Source organism: Ceratotherium simum, chromosome 26 (genome assembly GCF_057802395.1).
Source record: "Ceratotherium simum simum isolate JZ-2026a chromosome 26, ASM5780239v1, whole genome shotgun sequence".
Taxonomy (NCBI): Eukaryota; Metazoa; Chordata; class Mammalia; order Perissodactyla; family Rhinocerotidae; genus Ceratotherium; species Ceratotherium simum.
The window spans coordinates 41,005,141-41,019,871 of NC_141925.1; the positions used below are offsets into that span (position 1 = coordinate 41,005,141).

The 14,731-nt window shown below is 49.6% G+C and overlaps 1 protein-coding gene across 2 annotated transcripts; it reads left to right on the forward strand.

The window, feature by feature from the left end:
• The first annotated feature begins 7,894 nt into the window (after positions 1-7,894).
• On the forward strand, positions 7,895-13,893 carry AP1S1 (adaptor related protein complex 1 subunit sigma 1). 2 transcript variants are annotated; one of them, XM_004442157.3, is made up of 5 exons: positions 7,895-8,004; positions 9,816-9,994; positions 10,634-10,742; positions 11,726-11,863; positions 13,119-13,893. In XM_004442157.3, the coding sequence occupies exons 1-5, from the start codon at positions 8,002-8,004 to the stop codon at positions 13,164-13,166; spliced, it is 477 nt and encodes a 158-aa protein (XP_004442214.1). In that variant the 5' UTR covers positions 7,895-8,001; the 3' UTR covers positions 13,167-13,893. The 2 variants fall into 2 exon arrangements, with proteins under 2 accessions (XP_004442214.1, XP_087273809.1); XM_087417683.1 differs by lacking the exon at positions 7,895-8,004 and adding an exon at positions 8,387-8,518.
• Positions 13,894-14,731: the final 838 nt, after the last annotated feature.

Here is a 14,731-nt window from a genome sequence, read left to right on the forward strand (position 1 = left end):
CAGGCGCATTGGTGACTCACTTCAATGTGTCATTTCCGGCTGCTGTGTGTGAGCAGTGGACACGTGAGAGAGCGAGAGAAAGAGAGAGAGAGAGAGGAAAAAAAAATGAAAGAAGGAGAGAGACAGCAAACTCGGGCTCAACTACCCTAGTTAGATAATCTTTCTGAAAACCAAGTAGCTGGGGGTATGGCATGCAGACTAATGTATTGAAGAATTGCACATAGATGTCAAATGAATGTAATCTAGCAGAACCCTACTCCCCTACTGTGCTCTTCAGTGAAAAATCTTCGTTCTTTGTGTTTGTTTCTTTTTTCACCATGCATTGGACAGTGACGGCCACACAGTACCCACAAGGAGACCCAGTGTGGGATCCGCCATTCTTAAAATCATGTTCATTATGTGCTTTTTCACTTTTGATAGATAAACAAGTAAAAATGTTAAAATAAATAAATAAATAAATAAAAAGAATATTCCAAAACAGTCCCTGCCTTTACTTTCCACGTTTCACACAGTACAAAAGCAAAATCCTGTCAGTTCATAGACCTCTAGGGTGAAAGAGATCTTTAGGAAACATACACCCACGGGCCCAGGCACGCTGACCTGCCACGGGCGAGTCCACAGGACTGGCCACCAGGTCTCTGCAAGCAGGCCCCTGGGACATGCTGTGTGGGGCATGATTCTCCCCCTGGGCATCATCCTTACAAAGGAAAGAGGGTTCCCCCAAACACCTTCCACCCGCCCAGATGGGCTGCTTCACGCTCACTGTCCCTGTGGGTCCCCATCTCTGTTCATGACATTCCCTTCCACCACCAACTGCCCCCATGCCCTGCATCTACCCCCACTCCCCACTTCTCAAAACCCAGACCAAGTCCAGTTCCGCCACCTAACATTCCCCAGGGAGCCAGTCAACATCTTCTGTCTCTACATGGTATTTACCAGTTTTTCTTTTTCCTAGTATGTAACAAGCTTGTATTCATATATGCTCTCTAACTCTGAGTGTGCGTGTTACTCTCCCCACCCCCATCCACATATCAGGTTCCTTGAAAACAAGGCTCTTTTGTTATACAGATTCTTCATACTCTCCTGAAAACGGCGTCCTGAAGAGTCTTCTATTCTCTGCCTCCGTATCTTGCAGGCTCTTGCCAGAAGACATGCTTCCCCCAATTGGTTTCTGTTCACATATTCCAAAAAAAAATTTTTAACTGAAAAAATACCAAGAACTAGCTGTCAAAATTGCGTGCTATCCAGCTCCAGAACCCTAAAGAGAGGACTGATAGATCCAGCTCCCTGGAATCCTAAGTCATATCTTAGGAACTAATTATCGTCTTGGGGGGCCTTGGTCAAAACACTGACTGATAGTTACGAGGTAGTGAGTTCTCTGTCACTGGAAGTGTTGAAGGAAAGCCAGTACGACCAGTTGGCGGGGATGCTTCAGCAGTCAGCGTATAAGATGAAGTGACTTTTTCAAATGATAAAGAACACATACACATAGAAAGATATTCAAATAGTTAGAAAGGGCAAAGTGGGAACTTAATAGGCCCCAGTTTCTTGGGTGTTCTTTTAGAACTTTGCTAAACATTTATAAGCATATTTAAAATATTCTTTACTTTCACAAATAAGATCATTTTATATATAGTGTTCTGCATCTTGCTCTATTTACCTAATGATACATCTTGCACACCTGTCCCTAATTCTTTTTACCAGCTGCATATATAGATGTAGTATAATTCCTTAACCACCGCTGATGGACATTTTGGTTGTTTCGTGGCTTTTTTATTCTCATTATGTTACCAGCAATGCTCAGATGGACATCCTTGCACATTTACCCCGGTGTATAGGTACTCGTGTACCTGTAGGATAACTTCCTAGCAACGGGACTAAGTACCTTTTAAGAATCTCCCCATCCTGCTATTACGTGATTCTGGTAAGACAGACATTTTCAAATGGAACAAAACAATCAAAAGTGACCATTTTGCCTGGTCAGAATCTTACCTTTTCTCAAGCTTAAATAAGCCTTCACAACTTTCCTAAAGAAGCCCACTGTGGTGAATAAAAATAGATTTTAGACCTTGAACCAAAAGAACCTTCACATGTCATTTTCTCTAAAATTATGTTAGACTTCCTTGGAGCAAATGTTAATTATGATGTTTTCGAGAGTAAATCCGGAAAGGATATTCATTCATTTACTCACTCAGTCACTCCACATGTACTAAAGGCCCTTCCCACTCCTGTCTCCCTCTCAAGGGTCAGTCTAGGGGCATTCCTGGTGCCTCCAATGTGATGTGCTGAGATGTTCAAAGGAGATGCGGCTGTTAGACGCCTCCTCCTAATGGATTCGTGTCTTTAGATTCGCCTTCTTCAAGCTTTCTCTTCTCCCAGGAGGCTGACGAGGGGCCCTAAGTCCAACCAAGCCTGGAGGGAAGGTCTTCCTCTCTCCTTAGAAAGCCAGTGTGAACCAGAGCAAAGCCAGAGAAAAGGAGGCTGGGAATGGGTAGCTCACTAAAGCTACTCTCAGCGTTAGGGAGACGCTCTCTTTCAACCTCAATGAGTTTTTCCTCTTTCCTTTCCTATCCTCACTGTGCAACTGGCAAGCTTTGTAGGACCAAGATAAAGTTGTAGAACTAGAGAAAAAAGGCATTAAGGCCATTTGGCCTGCTTCTAGCTGGCTTAGACCATAGATGCAAAAACTAGATGTGGCCTGATCCAGTTCACAAGATATTTCTACACTGAGATTTGTGGCCAAAACTTCAGCTGGTACCAAAGTATTCCTCTTCCTGCCGGAACATTTCCTTCCTTTCGTACAGATCTCCCTTTGGGCTCAGGGGTAGCTGGGGTCATGAAAGCAACAGTCCAAGAATTCAGGGACACCAGGACCCAGATATATCTTTTGTCTTCTTTACAGCCTGAAAATATGATCAATTCCAAGCACGGGGCTAGTTGTTGAGGAATTGTCCATCTGTAACAGATTTGCTTAGAAATGAAAAGAGTCTCCTTTTGCACCAGATGCTTCAAAAAACAGAAGCTAGCCTTGATTCTGCAGTTTACAGTTCAAAAACTGTCCATACATGCTGAGAAAGCTCAGAAGAAAAGAGTTCTTCAGAAGGCCTCATCACCGCAGAGGGAGTTGCCTCAGGAAGTGCCCCATTTAACAGCGCTCTCTGCTAGTCACAGATATTTTGAGGACAAAGATGATGATGCAGCTTCACAATGCAAAGCCGGCCCAGCCCTGCTTGGCTTTGCCTGGGCCCCTCCATGGTCATTCCCAGTCGCTCTTCCTTTCTCTCTTTCTTTAGAAATGAAAAACTAGCAAGATCTGCCTCCAACCACCATTACTGGAGATTTCTCGTAAACCTCACACAGTGGAATTATTTATCTGCCCACGTGTGGGCAGTGAGTATGAATTTTGTAAATCCCTCAATGGTAAAAATATTCGACCAGAGTGAAACTTGTCAAGGAGACATTTCCAAACCATTTTTTAGGTGGTTTCCTCAAGTAAGTTTCATTGTACTAAGAGTCGCAAACACTTCTGTAGAGATGAGGACGCGAAGGCACAGAGAGGTTTCGTAACTCGCTGCTGCTCTTATTATTACCTAACAGCCCCAGGCAGTGGGGCATGTCTGTGTTCCTCACTGTCACACTGTGTCACCCAGAACACAGGTCTCCCTGAACACAGAAAGGCTTCAGACAACAGCTGCCCTCTCATGCCAGTCACCAGGGCATCCTGCATTGACACCTTTGCCTCACCAGCCCGAACACCAGCGTCCTGCATGTAGCCTTGTATCCGCTAGCCACCAGATGTCGCTTTGACTCCAGTGGAAAGCTCTTCTCGATGCAAAGCAGCTGTGGCTTCAACCGAAAGCTTGCCAAGTTCGAACTCCATTCAATTGAACAAGCATTTATTTAAAAGCTTAACTTTATACTGGGTGCTGTGAAGCATTTTTAAAAAAGTGTGAGTGATGTTTCTTACTATCAAGTCCCTAAGCAGAAGAGACATCAAAAAGCTGAAATGTTATGCGAGTCACCGCAAAATGATTGAAAGGAACATGGTAGAAATGACGACTATAGTCTAGAACGTGGAGCCTCATCAGGAGCAGCTGCTTGATTGAAATTTAAAGGATGAATAAGATGGATTTGGGTCCATGGGGAGGGAATGGCAGAGCATTCCAGAAAATAGTGTGAACAAAATCACAGAGGAAAAATAATAGCAAGGCAGGTTCAAGGGGCACACCTGAAGAAGAAGTCCCAAGTCGCCAGGTTGGTTTTCAGACTGCTCCCTCCATGCAGCCTTCTCCTGGTCTAGTCAGGCAGGTCTGACCTATGTCCCTGAATAAGCTATGCTTTTACGTCATCCTTCACGTCTCAGGCTGAGAGTCTACAAGCCTAGGAAAAGGCCGTGACATTGACCACAATGAGATGGGATGGTTTCAGGGGAGGGAGGAAGGAAGTAACTCATTTTTGGCAAGTGAAGTTTGAGATGACAATGGAATCTTCAAATGGGGGATCTAGTACACATTTATTCAACCAATTTTGGTCATTTCTACGTGTCAGGCACTGTGCTAGACACGGTAGAAACAGCAAAAGAAGACAGTTTATCCTCTAGCAGGAATAATAGAACTAAAAATGTACTATTGTATACAAAATTAGAATTGAGCATATTTTAGATGAGAAGTAAGATTAAAATGCCTAAAGTTGATAACCATGTATACCGATCATAACTCAAGCCAATCAACCAGCACAGCGCTGGGTGCTGTGGAGAAACAAAAGATGAATAGGACACTGTCCTATGAGGAGCTTACATTCTAGCTGGAGAGACGAGCCTGACTGAGATGTGCGGTCAATGGACAATATGGCATGATAACCAACTTTACCAGTCAGAGTTCTTAGTTACCAGGAACAGAAACCAACTCTGGCTAACCAAAGCACAAAAGGAAACTGGGGAGCTCAGGGAGTTGCCAGGAGGACCAGGGAACCAGAGGGAGGTCTCACAGTAGAGACCATGACCCAAATCACATTGGTGCCCCTGCCCTACCCTCTCACTGGGCACAGGACACTGGAATTGGTGCCACTCCACTGGTGCCCTAGGTTTTGATCCTCTGACCCTCTGCCAGAGTCTTACATACCCTCCATCACCCCTTCACCACCTCATTCCCTCCTGGATCAAAGTCTGGGCCGGTGCACCTTTTGGCTGAGTCTAGCAGACATGCCCATGCCCTGGGCACAAAGGCAGCGGCGGAAGTGAACATCTGGAAATTTCAAATGCTACACTGGAGGCTGTTCTGTCTACCCCTAGACTAGTAAGGTGGGGATTCCCAAGCCCTAGGAAGGGGGGTTGGAGCCTGGGAAGTGAAAAATAATGGCAAATATCTACCACGGAAAGTATTCTAATTGTCAGGACTGTTAGGAACAGCATATGATATGGTCCTAATTGCTCAGTGAAAAAAAGAAGTCAAAAAAAAAAAAAAAACCCAGAGATGACTGAAACAAGATCATCAAGGAACTACGGACTACCTAAAGAATGTGCAAAAAGTGGCTGCAGAGAACATCACAAGAGGGAGAAATACAGACCATATGCTCATATAGATGAAAGGCTCGAGGCCATCTGGGCCACCCCTCCAACCACCACAGGAACCAACTCTACCACCAGAAGAGGGAAGGCTCGGCGAGGTGTCAGCACGGTTTGTACGGCGACAATACAAACACCATCCGCACCTATGAAGGAGAATCTCGCCTCTTCCATTTTTCCATTTATACATATGGTGCCACTAACCCTCCAGGCTCATCTTTGATCTTCTTTCTTCTTCTCCACTTAGATGAGATATCCACTTCTGCGGATTGGTCCATTACAGGTATCTCTCCAATTTGTCCCTCTCCATTTCCTCTTTGTTCCCGGATTCCCACAACTGCCTCCTAAATGATCTTCCGGTTTTCCATCTGTCCTTTCGAATTGTCCCTCATATTACTATGAGATTAATCTTCTTAAAACTGTTTTCATCAAGTTATTCCCCAGCTCAGATGACCATAACAACCCCCAACTGCCCACTTCATCAAATCTGAACTCATCTGCAGACACAAGCCACGTTGGGTCCACTAACTCAGAGATTCTCTAAATTCGTCGCTCACTAACAATGAAGAAACCCAGTCCACTGTCTTCTAACTACTTTAAACCACTTGAAATCTATGATTCTACATGAACAAAACCCAGACTTCTAACAATTCTCTCATGAATCCTATCTTTTCTGCAGCTAGGCATACCACATTGAGATAAGGAATTCTAGAAAGTGTCAGCTTTCCAAGGAGTGTAGCAATTTACATCTTGAGCTTCCAAACTCTCTTGGGCTGTTGCCTAGCTCTCTGCTTTACATATTTACCTCATCGCTTATTACTTCCTTATTTACAACCTTCTCCTCTCCCCAGGAGCACATTTCTTTTCATTTGTTTTGTCTTCGTCCTTCTTACACACTTCCATTCCTTCTTTTCATTCTGTAATGATTTACGCTTTCTAACTCTAACAACTTGTTTTATTGATATTATTCTTGACCTTAAAAATAACACCAAGGGGCCGGCCTGGTGGTGTAGTGGTTAAGTTCGCATGCTCTGCTTCGGTGGCCCAGGGTTCTTGGGTTCGGATCCCCAGTGGACCTATGCACTGCTCATCATGCCATGCTGTGGTGGCGTCCACATACAAAATAGAGGAAGATCGGCATAGATGTTGGCTCAGGGCCAATCTTCCTCACCAAAGGAAAAAAAAAGTAAGAAGAGAAAGTAGTAGAGGAGAGAAGTTGGGAAACGGAAATAATGATAATCGCTACTATTGTCAAGTGTTTACAGCATGCCAGGTATTTTCTATACATCCTCAGAACAAGCTTGCAAGGTCGGTATTGCTACTCTCATTTTTAAAATGAGGAAATGGAGGGTTAAATGACCCACCTGAGGCTAAACATCAAGTAAGGGGGAGAGACCAGATTGCATCCCAGGTTAATTAGACCCACCCTCTTGCAACTAGAGCAACTAGAGACAGGTAAGGCCTTACCAGCAATTGCTTCCACTGAGACTCAAAAACAATAGCATCATTAGTTACCAACAATTATCTAGAAATAGCCATTACGTTTTCAGCATGACAAAATTTGAGATTTTCTCATCCTTATATGCAAACCCCTTCATTTTACTACATGGACACACACACGGACGTACAGACTCACACACGCACATCCTTAGCCAAAAATCTCGTATTACGATTTACATCCTCCTCATCTTTACACTTGTGTCTGGGTTACATCTGTCCCTTTTTAGTTTTGACCCATGCAACCTTCTAAGATTTTCTTTATTTCTTCCCCTTTTGCTTTAATTCACGCTTCTCCTCCTCCTCCTTACATCACTTTTATATCAGCCCCTCCTTTTCTCTTTTATTTCTCATCTCCCTCATTTCCTACGCATTTCTCTTCCTTTAAGAGTGTTGCATCTAGCAGGTTCTCAGTAGATATCTATTTTGAGCTCCATACTTTTCTCATATCTGCCCCCCTCCTTTGTCTTGGTCTTTCTCATCATTCCTCCTCCCCTACATCCGATTCCCACTCAGCTAGCTCTCAATTGCCCACACCCCTTCCGTTAGTCCTCTCTGCTCCTCGCAAACTTCGTCGGTCGTCCCATCCACCTCTCACCCCTTTTCCCGCCTTTTTCCCCCAAGGTTCCAAAGCTCGAGGACCTCATTGTCTTCCTCCCCCCATCTTCCAACCAGCCCTCAAGGCAGCCTTGTTACCATAACGACAGAGCTTCTCAAAGCTGAAGTCAAGGTCCTGGTTGCCAAGGCTTCCGCTTCTCCGCCTCCAGCCCCGCCCGCGCGCCGCGCAGCCTTGGCGCCTGCGTAGTACGCAACGCGAAGGGCCTCGGAGCCGGGGCGGGGCTTCAAGTGAGAGGGAGGGAAGCCGGAGAAAGGATAAGAAAGGGAGTGGAGCTGGCGCCTACGGTGGCCGAAGAGGGACGCGCCGAGCCGGAGGCTGCAGGATGGTAGGCTGTGCGAAGAGCGAGGGGAGGGGAGGGGGAAGCGAGGGGCGTGGGCTGCACCTGCGGGGGTCCTTGGGGGCCGCCCTCGGTGGGAGCCGCTCTCTCTTCCTCCGGTCCGCAGAGGCCCTCTCTTACCTGGGCTGGTGGGCGAGCCGGCCTCGGAGGGAAGAGCAGCTAGAAATGGCTTTGAGGGGAAGGGGCGGGAGGGGGCGCATTTGTGGGGCGGAAAGGTGGGATTAGGGGCGGCAGGACCATCCGGAGCCGGGGGGAGCGCGCGGGATGAGAGCCACGGGGTCCCGACCACTGCCGCAGGGAAGTCGCCAGAGGAATAGGGGCGCGGGGGCCTGTTGGCGGAGGGAGGCAGCGGGGTCGGGGGTCGTCAAGACCCTCTGCCCGCCTGCAGCCCGGAGAGGAGCGGCGGCCTGCGGAGAGAGCGGTGTGTGGGAGGGGATAGTTTTCGGGTCCGAGGAGTGGACGTCCCGCCTCGCGTTATCGCCCTGCTCGCCTAGAGGCTGGGGTGAGGAGGGAAAGCCAAGTGGGCTCGAGGTCTTGCTCTCGGGGACCCGGGCTTTGGGTCCCCGGCTCCGTGCTCTTAGCTCTCCGTCCCCCATCCCATTCTCTTTCCGGAACCCAGGCCTTCCGTCTTCCTGCTCGCTTCCCACCCCCCGCCCCCATCTTAGACACGCACGGCTCCCTTGTGCCCCTCTGTTGCTCTCCCACCACGCTAGGAGCGCTTCCTCTTCCACACCACCAAAAAACCCATGAATTCTGATCTTTACTAGATTAGTACTGTTCCACACACCCAGGGATTCCAGCCCTGGTCATGTCCATGGAGAGGAGAGCTGCAGGGAGAAGGAGATAACTCCAGGATGAGTCCTGGACCCCCTGGCACCGGGAAGCTGGGGGTGCACGGGGTAGTGAGGGCTCTGCCCTCCTCCCCACTCTACCCAGCTTGCACTTTGTTCCACAAACATTCCCTGGGGGAGCCACCCTGGATTGCTGTGTCCTCTCTGAGGAATTGAAAGGGAAATTGGTTCTCTGGTATCTGAGAGGGAGTGTGGGCCTACCAGGAGGCACCCTAAAAGGAAGAAAAGAGAAAAATATCAGTGGCCAAATGCCTGGATGGCTGAGGAGAGAGGAGGGTGAAATTTGGGGGTCCCAATACCACGTGCTAAGGTGAAGGGTACACCTGGGCATAGGACTCGCATTGGAGGGCACCATGTTAGGGACATCAGCAAGGGTGTATGGCTGGAATGGGTGGAGGATTGAAGTAGCTTCTTGAGGCACAAAATATTCGATTTCAGCATAGTATATAGAAGGAGCATGGAAGAAAGCAGACGGCTCTGACATCAGCTGTGGGCTGATGCGAAGGATTTTACTTAGCTTTGGAAGGCAGCGTCAGCGAATAATAATAATGATACCTAATGTGTTACAGTGCTTGCCATGTGCCAGGCACTGTTGTATATATCAATTCTAATCCCTCCTAACAACTTTGTAAGGTAGGTACTTTTATTATCTCGGTCTTCCAGACCGGGAAACAGAGACATAAAGTAATTGCCCAAGGCAAATTACTCAACTAGTAGAGCCAGGATTTAAACCCAAATGAGAGACTGAGAAGCTCCGACACCCCCCAGAAGGAAAGGCACCTGTTGGTGGGAATACTCAGAGTCGACAGCAAGAGCTGATTTTTGAAGAAAGTAGGAGCTTCGAGTAGAGAAGAGTTAGATGGGATAAGTTTGGGCTTGTGTGTTTATGGAGGAAACAAACTCAGAGAACCAAACCTCTGACCCTCAGCTCTGCCTCCCCACCCCCAGATGCGATTCATGCTGCTGTTCAGCCGGCAGGGGAAGCTGCGGCTGCAAAAATGGTACCTGGCCACATCAGACAAGGAGCGAAAGAAGATGGTTCGGGAGCTTATGCAGGTTGTTCTGGCTCGCAAGCCCAAGATGTGCAGCTTCCTGGAGTGGAGGGACCTCAAAGTTGTCTATAAGAGGTGACTCCCCACCTACTTTCAGACCTGCCTGGATCCTGCTTGATTGGGGTCTGGCAGTGGGTTCAGATGGCTGAGTAATAAGCGGTCCCTTGGGTCACGAGAGCTGGGAGCTAAGGACATCTGGAGGGCGGTGAACTCCAGCTTCCTGTACTTTCCAAACTCGCCTTGAAGAAACTCTTGTTCCCACCTGGTTTTGCTCAAGCCTGACACCTACTTCATACACATACCTCTGTCCCAAAGGCCCTATCTTGTCCATTGCACATGTCCCTTGCTTCAAGATCCTGTGCCACTTTTCCCAACACACACACACCCCCTTTCTAAATAGAAAGGAATAGAAGGAATAGAAGGAAATCCTTCTCTGAGCAGGCGGATTAGTTGGCTCAGGTTTTTGCTGAATCAAACTGAACAGGTCAGAGGGCAAGAGGGAAGGAGCTGTGTCTTTGCCTGTGTTTGTGAGAGGCCCTGAGAGGCAGAGTGAGTTACTATTTGCATGCCCTGGGGCCACCTCACCTGTGTCCAGTAGGGCACAGGCCCTGAGTTGGGAATGAGGAGAAATGGGAGATTTGAGCCCAGAAGGCCCGGGTCCTGAAGCAGGCCCAGCAGCCCTCCCAGCTGTCCCTCATGTGCCCCTGTCCTCAGATATGCCAGCCTCTACTTCTGCTGCGCCATCGAGGGCCAAGACAATGAGCTCATCACGCTGGAGCTGATCCACCGATATGTGGAGCTCCTGGACAAATACTTCGGCAGCGTAAGTCCCCCCACTCGCCGCAATTTCCATAGCCAGCGATCCCCTCTTTCTTCCGAACTCTGGGGCTCTTCCAGTCTCTGCCCGGGAAGACTCGGGAGAGGTGAAGTTGGAGCAGCGAGAGCAGTAATTAATCTCCGTCTTTAAGCCTTAAGCCTGTTAGCCATGCCCCTTAATCAGCCCAGGGGAGAAGGGTGGGGACCTGAATCTACCATTTAATCAGTCCATCTAGAGCTCAGCTCAGACTCCCCGCACAAGGACAGAGGCCATGTTCAGATTTTATCAGTGGTTCCTGGCCTTGACTTTGCATTGGAATCTTTGGAGAGTTTTTTAAAAATAGCGATGCTGGGTCCCACCCCCAGAGCTTCTGAGTTGACTGATCTGGGGTGTAGCCTGGGCATTGGCAGTCAGCTCAGATCTTAGCTGGGGATTAGTAATAATTCCATAATTTATATTCCACTGAACAATTTACAAAGTGCTTTTAGGTTCTTTTGTTCGCTCCTCATTCTGTCCTATGAGTAGGTGTTGGTATCTCCATTTTCGGATGAGAAAACTGAGACTCAGAGAAATTAAATGACGTGTACATCTCGCTAGTTAGTGGCAGAGCCCAGCTTGGAACTCAAGTCTTTTACCTCATGATCCCAAATCTCCTCCTTCTCTGCCCCACAGTGCCTAGGGAGGGAGGCTAGCCCAGCCACTGGTGGGAACAGTGTCACAGATTTTGGGGGTGAAGACAACAGGAACCACAGTTGAGGGTGGATTAGGGCAACTGATATTTCATGATCACAGAGAAGGAGAAGGAAAAGCTGAACCAAGTGTTAAGGCGTAGGGGTTGGGAGGACATAGACCTGGGGCAAGAGCTTGAGGTGAGAGGTAGTGGTCGTGAAGAAGACCGTGTTGCTATGGTGAGAAAAGAGGCGGCTGGGGTGCAGATGGGGTGGGCATGCACCTCGACACTCAACTCTACCTTCTCCCCCTCATCTTAGGTGTGCGAGCTGGACATCATCTTCAACTTCGAGAAGGCCTACTTCATCCTGGATGAGTTTTTGATGGGGGGTGATGTCCAGGACACTTCCAAGAAGAGTGTGCTGAAGGCCATCGAGCAGGCAGACCTGCTGCAGGAGGTACGGGCCCAGGACGGTGAGGAGGAGGAGGAGGAGGAGGAGAAGGAAGAGTACCCAGGCGCAGGGTGCCCTCCCTTCCCTGGACACCTTGCCTGCCGGCCCCAGCTGCCCCCTTCCCACCGCTGAGGGGGCCCCCTCCCTGTGGTGTCTGGCCCCCACGGTGCCCAGTTGGCCAGCTTGTCCTCAGGCCCTAGCTGCTCGTGGTGGGAGGTGGGGGTGGCAGACAGCTGCCTGTGCCAATTCTCCCCTCCTTCTCCCAAGACCCAGGGTGTCTTCTCCCAGCCGCATCTGCCTTGACACACGCTTCTCTTGGCACCTAGGGTTGCTCAGAGAATTGGACAAGGGGCACCTGATAATTCTTTTCTTCCCTGGTGTCTTCCCTTCTTTTTTTCTTTTTTACACACACATACTCAAAAGCCTCTGCTTCTCAGAAGCAAAAGGCTGTGGGGATTTGGGGGTTGGGGTAGAGGCGCCTGACTGTTGGTTCTCCCTGCTATCTGGCGCCCCTACCCTCACCCCGTTACTGCCTGCCCCCTCTCTGCTGTGCCACTGCTGAGACTTGGTGCAGGAAGATGAGTCACCGGAATCTGCAGTGACGAGCAAGCCGGCCTGAGCTGGCTCTGAGGAGGGGGAGAGATGGGGGGACTCGTCTCTGCAGTGGGAGAAAGGGCAGGATTGAACTTGCCACCTCGCTGGTCCAGCTTCCCCTTCACACACACACACACACACACACACACTCACACACTCTCACTCACTCTTGTTCCTGGTGCTGTGCTGAGACCCTAATGACTCATCTGTCTGCAGTTGGGTTCACCTTCCCCCAGGGACCTGATGCCAACCTCTTACTCCCTCCCCCTACTCTGAGAAAAGCACCGCCAACCCTCGGAAAGCAGGTGTCCCAGCCGCTGGTCTCAGCTTCACTCCCTCCCCCTCAGGGACAGAGGCTGAGCCCCCTGCTCATCAAGCTCCTTGGGCTTTGGGTTCTCTGGGTGGTGGTGGACTCAACCTGGACCCCCCTCTTTGCCACAGTTGGCTCTGGAGGGTGGTCCGGGGAGGCTGGGGAGCTCCCCTGAAGGGTCCCCAGCTGCTCCAACCTCAGGCTCACATTGGCTTCTCTCCCCCGCCACCCCTGTCTCTCTGTGCCTCCCCTACTCTGACTGTCCTCGTGACTGCTGTCATCTTGCCCACCTTCCCCTCCCTCATTCCCTGCCTGCCTCTCCTGGTGTCTCTGCATCACCCTGTCTCTCTGCTTTAGGAGGATGAGTCGCCGCGCAGTGTGCTGGAGGAGATGGGTCTGGCCTAGCCCCTGTCCGGGCCGCATGGAGATGCGGGGAGCTGGTGGAGATGCGGGGCACGAGTGGCCCTTTCCTTGGCAGGACCTGCCTGCCACTCCTCTGCTGCCTCACCTTCTCTTGGAGTGAGCTGTGGGCTCACGACCCTCAGACATTCCCTCTCTCCACCCCAAACCTCCTGTTTTCCCTGTTCCCACTGAACGTTTTAGGAGCTAGGAGGTAGGAAAATGTGTGACCAAGATGGGGGTGCTATTTGGCTTTCGTTCCTTGCCTTGGAAGAACTAATGTCACCCCCAACTTCCTCCCCTCCCTTATAACTGTAAATATATAAATATGTCAGGTTAAAGGGAAAAGGTTTTCAGGGCTCTTCTCTGCTCCCTGCCCCGTAACCTACCTCCACCCCTCCCCACAGCCAGCCAGGGCAGCTTCTCTGCCTGGGATGGGGGCTTCTGTGTAGTGAGAGGGAAGTCCTTTCCACTCATCTGCCCCCTCCCCTTCCTTCTTGGCTGCAGTAGGGCCTCTGTCCAGTGTCGGGGAGGAACAACATAGTTAAATTTTTTCTAACCTTGCCACTTTGAGGGAAGGGAGGATTGGGGGAAGGGCAGGCTTTATGGGAGACTGGGCCCTGTCCCTCCTTCACTCCATGTTCTGGGTGAGGCAGGCGCTAAGGGAGTGGGGTGGGGGAAGTGTCTGGCTTTATTTCCTTTCCTCTGAAATAAAAGGAAAAACATTTCTGGACTTTGCCTGCCTTAGGCTCTGTGAAGGCAGGCAGGGCTGCTGGAATCAGTTAGCAAGGGAAGGGAACACTGCCCATTCAACTCTTCCCAGAACTAGAGTTGCCAGATTTAGCACCAGAAAAAACAGACACCTAGTTCAATTTGTGTGGTAATGAATAATTTTTTTAGGGTAAAGGTGTTCTATGCAAATGTGTCGGTTGTTTATCTGGAATGCAAATCTGAAATGCAGGTGTCCTGTATTTTTTCTGGCACCCCTACCCCAACCAGATTGGCTAGCTCAATGCCTCTGGGACCACGGGGTCTCCAGCTCCCTGAGCTGCCTTCAGCCAGCGAGGAGCAACTCCTGGGGACTGGGGACCTGGTTTCACTTCTCTGAGGTTTCTTTGTGGCAGATTTCATTCACCTGGTCTAGTTTTGTTTGGGGAGGAGACTCAGGAGTTCAAGGATGTATCCCACCTTCTGTGGTTAGAAAAAGGTTGAGAAGTGGCTAAAACAAGAATGTTTCTGTGGCTGCCAACCCCTTCTCCCCATATTTCTTGTAAAGTACATAAGACCAGGGAATTTAGGGAGCAGTAAGGTATGCCGACGGGTGAGGGGGAACAGGGGCTGCAGGGAGCTGCCAGCACTGCCTTAGTGGCCTGGGTTCACGGAAAGAACCTAGGTGGTGCAGAGCAGCAGCACCTCATCCACTCTGCATCTCTCTGCCAGGCCCTGGGGACCGATGACTTTAACCACCAACACCCCCAAGGTGGAAGTGGAATTTGGGGTTTCCTAATGGTTGTGAGCCTATTCCAGCCCCAACTGTGGCTTAAAGTGGTTCTGCCACTCCACCCTTGCTT